At 35.8% G+C, this 6,637-nt stretch overlaps 2 protein-coding genes across 2 annotated transcripts; both read right to left on the reverse strand.

Annotated features, from left to right (window-relative positions):
* Nucleotides 1-668: 668 nt before the first annotated feature.
* On the reverse strand, nt 669-1,604 carry LOC108966096 (protein TsetseEP-like). Its single transcript, XM_018928836.1, has 3 exons — nt 1,518-1,604; nt 1,114-1,449; nt 669-1,050 (listed from the first exon to the last, which is right to left on the reverse strand). Exons 1-3 carry the CDS (start codon nt 1,569-1,571, stop codon nt 832-834), a joined length of 609 nt encoding a protein of 202 aa, XP_018784381.1. The 5' UTR covers nt 1,572-1,604; the 3' UTR covers nt 669-831.
* Nucleotides 1,605-3,330: 1,726 nt separating this feature from the next.
* On the reverse strand, nt 3,331-4,226 carry LOC108966102. The gene is made up of 3 exons (XM_018928841.1): nt 4,116-4,226; nt 3,714-4,055; nt 3,331-3,651 (listed from the first exon to the last, which is right to left on the reverse strand). The coding sequence occupies exons 1-3, from the start codon at nt 4,167-4,169 to the stop codon at nt 3,424-3,426; spliced, it is 624 nt and encodes a 207-aa protein (XP_018784386.1). The 5' UTR covers nt 4,170-4,226; the 3' UTR covers nt 3,331-3,423.
* Nucleotides 4,227-6,637: the final 2,411 nt, after the last annotated feature.

Here is a 6,637-nt window from a genome sequence, read left to right on the forward strand (position 1 = left end):
GATTTTGGTCAAATGATGTATTTCGAATGTTGAATTCTGACCAATTTTTTTTGTCAGTCAATTTGGCCATAAGCCCAAATGTTCAGTAAAAATGCGATAAATCGTTTAGGAGATGTCCAATTCCATTTCCATGAATTTCAATGACGATTTCGGTGGAATTTTCAGCGATAACACAAATATACTGACACTTAAAACGCAATAACTTTACTTCCCATCAATGAAATGTCATGAAATTCTCACTGGACAATCGATAAAAATAGCAGATTCTAACGCACCAGTCGACATATACATATGTAGATGGCACCAACAGGGAGTGCTAGATTCAAAAAGTCCTGTTTACTTTGGAACGCAACTTGTATATATATTATCCCATTTTTCCTTGTTGAATATTGACATAATTGAAAAAAACTTAAGAACAAATACAGCAGACCGAAAACGCATCACCAGCTGTGGATTTAGTGTCTTGATTATACCATTGTACCCAAATTGGTAGTACACCATATACATATCCGAATATAACAAAGCAAAAGAGCTATTGTTGCATAATTTTAAGCAAACACTTTTTAAATTCATAGATTTTTTCATCATTTTCCTGCACTTACATTAAACAATATGAAGCTTCGGCTTTATATTTTGTTGTGACWCTTGCAGTGCCTAAAAGTAGACTACTAATAATATATTATTGCCAATAAATATTTGGATTTTATTATATTATGCGTGTGCAATAAATAATATTAACAATAAATTTAGAATATTTACATTTTKCATCTTTATGCCACATATGAAGTACCACATTTTAAATAATTCTGMTAGAAAAACCTATGCACTCGCTTAATTAGCAGCAACGGTACTAGCGGCTGGCAAGCCATTAACAAAACAAGCATTCAGTTCCTTATAAGTCTCAGAGGTCTGCTCGGCATAGGTGAGTTGGGCGCTGTTAGTGCAGATTTTCTCAGTATCCTTGATTTGCTGCAATCCACCTTTGAGAGAAATGGCGGCATTCGAAGCGTCAGTAGACAGATTATCGATCTCATTGACATCAGCAGAAGCCTAGTTAAGAGAAGAGTATACTAGTGAGTACACAAACGAGTTATGATCTTCAAAAAGTCTTACAGCTGCGGCGTAACAGTTGAAGAAGTCCAAGTTGTCGGTGTCACTATGGCAAGAAGTGAGCGCACTGCAAATAGCRGTAGTCTCATTCACGAAAGTTGCACGACCCTGCGCAGCTGTGGTAGTGAGATTTGCTGTTGCTTGTGTGGCCACGGTAACGCATTGCTCATATTGCAACGAAAAGTTGGTGGAAATTTGATTTAAGATTGGCATAAAATGGTTGAAGCAATTGGTAGTGATTGCAGGATCAGCTGAGTAACCTAGCAAATTCGATTCGGCAAGCAGGTTGAGTATAGCATTATCAGCCTTAGCTCTGGGCACTGAGGTGGATGGTCCAGCCTATGGAATTATAATTGTTTATATATGTTTTCTAGCAAGAAAGTAGTTCATTGTTTATTTGAACTTACCACTGTGGTGCCAATGAATGCCAAAGTGAAAATTGCCAAAGTTGCAGTTTGCATGTTGTTGCCTTCTTTACTTTCCGCTTACTTGTAAGGTAATGACTTTGCGAAGTTTTAATTTTGTCTTTTATAGCAATTATCTTCATATATTTTGAAAATTATTGTTGTACATCTGGCTCTGTATAAAATTTGCTTTCTACTATTTAGATAATTTTGATTGAGTGTTTTTTGGCTTTATTTATCAGTTAATCCTCCTTATTAAGGGGACGTTCTTATAGTTTTCCCCGCAAGCCAAGCCAGAATGCAGACAGTTATGATTCACTTATGCTTATTAAAAGTTTGTAATGTTGGTGAGAGACTTGGTCCCTGTAATAAGTTGTACGTATGCTCTATGGGCTCCTGAAAAGTTCCAAGAAGCCTCAAAGTTTTCGAGCTGAATTTTGTTCAGCGGTGAAGTCCATTTCTGGCTCAATGGATACGTAAACAATTACGGCATTTGTGACGAAGAGCAACCTGAAGAGACTAAAAAAGCTGACATTTTATTCAGAAAAAATAACGGTTTGGTGTAATTTGTGGGTCGGTGGAATCATCGGTGGATATATTTCTCCAAAAATTATACCAGTGAGAATGTAACTGTCAAGGCCGGCCATTATCGCGCCATGATAATCGACTTTTTGATGTCTGAAAATGAAGTTCGTGATCTTGTCGATATTTGGTTTGAACAAGGCGGTGCTACTTTCCACATATCGCCTCCGTTAATGGATTTATTGAGAGAACACTTCGGTGAGCAGATCATTTCACGTTTTGGGCYGGGCGACTGGCCGCCATGAATGTGCGATATCACACCGTTAAACTCTTTTCTGTGAGGATATGTAAAGTCTAAACTCTATGCTGACAATTTCGCCGCTCTTCAGACCTTGGAGAAAAACACTGCGCGTGCCATGCGCCAGTTACCAGTCAAGCTCAAACGAGTCAACGAACATTAGACTCGAAAGCATGTACCATCTGAGACGTAGCCGCGGTCAACATTTGAAAGAGATAATCTTCAAGAAATAATTGCCAAAGAATGTTCTTTCGAATGATAATTAATTTTCTCAATTAAGTTTAATGTTTAATGTGGTTTTTATTTAAAAAAGTAGGGAATATCGAAATGACTCACCGTTTTTTATCAAGCTTCAGTGCAAGCAACTACCAAACTAAAAGCTTTATCCCAACTATAAATAAAAGCACATTTGCGCATAATTTTTCGTACAGACGTTATCAAGCTTAATTTTGTTATAAAGTTTTTGTAATTTTTTCCAAGAATTTTGTATTTTTTGTGTTGCGAAAGTCTTCTACTAGCTACTTGCTAAACGAATCTTCCTCGTCGGTACATCATTTCGGTGGTAAAGGGATCGTACTCAAATATTCATCGTCAGAAARTACTTAATCAAATTCTTGAGTGCCCAACGGTTGTTATTGGCACAAGTGCTTATATCAAATCCATGACAATATCCATTTCAAATCACAAAACTGGGTAGTGTTACTGATGCTACATCATCAGCTATTCGCCTTCTAGTGATTTTGCTGTTAGCCCACATATGGAGAGAGAGTCCATCGTATTAGTGTTCTCAATAAAATTTCTTCGCTAACACAAAATCAATATTTTGCTCAAAGTACATTTCTCTAATTTTCCGATTGTTGTACGCGATAGTGGTAAAGTGCTCTAAGTATATATATTTGCTAAATAAATAGTAAGTTTCTACTCTTTGAGGAGATAATATTTCAAAACTATATTAAACACAAAATTTAGTATGTTTTTTATAACTTAGGTCTTTCATTTCATAACTTCATTCACTTAAATGGTATTTTTATCATGATTATAAACAAGTTTTGGATAGCAGTAACTACTGAACAATTTCTTATGTAGACTTTATGTCTTAACTGCAATGGTACTAGTACTAGCGGTTGGCAAACCATTAGTGAAGCAGGCATACAATTCTTTATAAGTTTTCGTAGTCTGCGTTGAATATGTCTGTTGGGCGTTATTTTGGCAGATTTGCTCAGTATCACTGATCTGTTGCAGTCCACTCTTCMATGAAAGAGCTGCATTTGAAGCGCTAGTCGATATAATAAAGATTTCATTGATATCAGCAGAGGCCTAGTCGGGAAAAGATATTCCAGTTKCATCAAAAATTAATGAAATTTTTCAAAAATACTTACAGCTGTGGCATAGCAATTGAGAAAGTCCAAATTATTGCTCTCGCTGTTGCTGTTGCACGAAGCGAATGCATTGCAGATGGCGGTCGTTTCATTTACAAGAGTAGCACGATTCTGCGCTGCCGAGGCGGAGAGTTCGGTTGCTGCTTGTGCGGCCGCAGTAACGCATAGCTCATATTGCACGGAGAAGTTCAGCGAAATTTGGTTTAAGAGTGGCGTGTAGTAAGTGAAACATTGTGATGTGATTTCGGGGTCAGCGGATCCTCCTAAAACCGTATTTTGACCCAGCAAATATAGTACGTCCTCATCTGCTTCGGCCTTAGCAACAGCAAACGGTAGTACAGCCTAAATTATTATATAAAATGTTATTTTTTTGTCTTTACGCTCAAAATTTATTGCCTTTACCGTTGTGTTTCCAATGAGTGTCAAAGCCAAAATTGTGAAAATCAACGTTTGCATAATGTCCAGTCGTTTACTTCGCGAGTGCTTTCGGTCAAATGAGCAGCAGCATTTCCGAGTAATTTTGTCATAACAATTATTTTCATACCTTTTGTTAAATGTTTATAAATATCGAAAAGTTTGCCAGTTTTGTTATAGCTTCGTGTTTATATACCGGTAGTTACAAATTTGATTGAGTATATGTAGCTTTACTTTTTATAGATTAAGGCATGAAAGTTATAACGCTTCAAAACTGGGAGGCCTGTTGGAACAGACTCGCGCAGTAAATGCGTGAATCACTTATAATTACAACAATATTGGATCAAATTGAAGTTTCGCTATAGGGCAGCTCTGCTTGGGATCTAATCGAAAAATGAGTGTTTGAGATTATTAACAAACGACCATTCAGTGATAAGTTTTGTTTAACTTGTTGAATCATCAAGTAAWTTTGATTGTGTTCTAAGCTCCAAAAAGTTGTATTTGGTTGTGCAAACTTTGAAGMGTGCGAATCGAACAAACAAATGACATAAATGATATAGACTAAATCTCGTCTCCAGGTATTTTTTCTTTTATGACTTGTGAGGCCTCTGCTCATCTCTAATTATCTCACTTAAGGAATTGGGAAAGTTTTGGATACAGATAAGAGTTCAAACATGGAGAAAATGTTGCTTTTTACGAAGTTTTGGCGGTTCTGACAAATGAATAGCTTTCTGAGGAGAAAAGGATATTTACAAATTTTCATTTCGATATCTGAAAAACTTAAAAAAATATATACGACGGACATATCCAAATCGTCTCAGCTCTTCACGCTGATCATTTATATAGATTAAAGCCGGTCGATTTTTTTCTAACGGGTGATCAAAGCAGAGCCACTTTTTTCAATAGCTTTTTTTTGTTTAAAGATAACGTCGTGTAAAACTGTCATGTTACTTTTCTTCAGAGATATTGTTCGGCGTTTCATCTTGGAAAAACTTTCGTCTAAACAAAATTTACATTTCTTATTAAAATTCATTCATATTTGCAGCACCATCACCCATCGTGAGCCACAGCATTCATTATTAAATAATATTCGTTCGAATAGACAACGTCCAGTAACCAGTGAAAAAAATATAGCACCCGTAGCTGAGACTGTACACTAAAATCGTCGAGGGTCGATTCGGCGCCGTCCTCAGCAACTCGGACTAAAGTGCGGCTCTTGAAAAGCTCACTGWAGTTCCGACGTTTTCGAGCCAAATTTCGTTCAGTGATAAGCCCATTTCTGGCTCAATGGATATGTTAACAAGCAAAATTGCCGGAATCGAAACGGARAACAACCTGAAGATTTCAAGAGCTGCCATTTAATATAGAAAAAACTGCGTTTTATGGTGGTTTGTGAGCCGGTCCATATTTCTTCAAAATGATGCWGGTGGTTCTCCATTTTTTCCCACCGTTATTTCATTGAGTTTTAGCAAACACATTAATTGTTACTAATGATAATTTTAAATTGGTTTCAAAACATTGTTTATAAGCTAAAGATCGTTTAATTCTTCAAAGGCAATTACTAATATTGTCAAAAGTGTCAATATATAGCTCACGTTTACTTTCACCTCCCGACTACTTATAGAGCTTTGACACTATCATATCTTTTTTGTTGCTAGTTGTGTTAATACCATTATCATATATACTTAACTGTAATTAATTGTAATTACGATATACATACRTGTACATATGTTTCACATCCGTTATCAGAGTCTTCATACACAACAGTTCACATGCCACCAGTTAATTGCGATAAGAGGAATGAGAAGCCAAAAAGTAGTAAAATAATGATATCAGTCATGACATATTTTTAGAAACTATAAAACAAATGAATATTCAAAAAAGTTTAATGTTTTTACAATTTCTATATTACATTTTTTGTAATTCTATGGACGACGTTGTCATTTTGTGCATCGTTATGGTGCACATGCATTYGAGGTTAGGCACTATTGGATGGTAGGCCGCTGTAGAGAGTATGGCACYTACGATCAAACTTGATCGATCAATTAAACAGGTTGAAATAAAAGAYATTTAATAAATATTTTTAATATGGTGCTTACTTTTAATCCGCCGACTTTCGTAGGTGTCGTTATGAGGCTCAAAGAAATTGTTATTATTCTTACTTGCGGAGAAGGTATTAAGTTTCTAATACTTAAAAKATATGGATTGAAAGTTTGGAATTGGGTTGTGTGGAATCTCGATTCAACTATCGGAACTTATTGAAATTCCAATCACTCGTTTTGATCATCATGAGTAAAAAATGTATGTATAAATGTATTTTCTAGCACTGTTCTGTAGTAGGAGCAGTGTGAAAAGAATTGCTATAATAAAGTATCAATTTAAATTTTACCAAAATTAAGTTTACATCAGCAGAAACCAAAGCTGCTGCGAAAATGGTACAGAAATAGTACTCTCTGTATATTATTGGCTTTTAAACAATAATTTTGAGGTTTGAATGTTGAGGATCAGAG

Source organism: Bactrocera latifrons, unplaced genomic scaffold (assembly GCF_001853355.1).
Source record: "Bactrocera latifrons isolate USDA-ARS-PBARC rearing strain unplaced genomic scaffold, ASM185335v1 scaffold_155, whole genome shotgun sequence".
In the NCBI taxonomy this organism is placed as follows: domain Eukaryota; kingdom Metazoa; phylum Arthropoda; class Insecta; order Diptera; family Tephritidae; genus Bactrocera; species Bactrocera latifrons.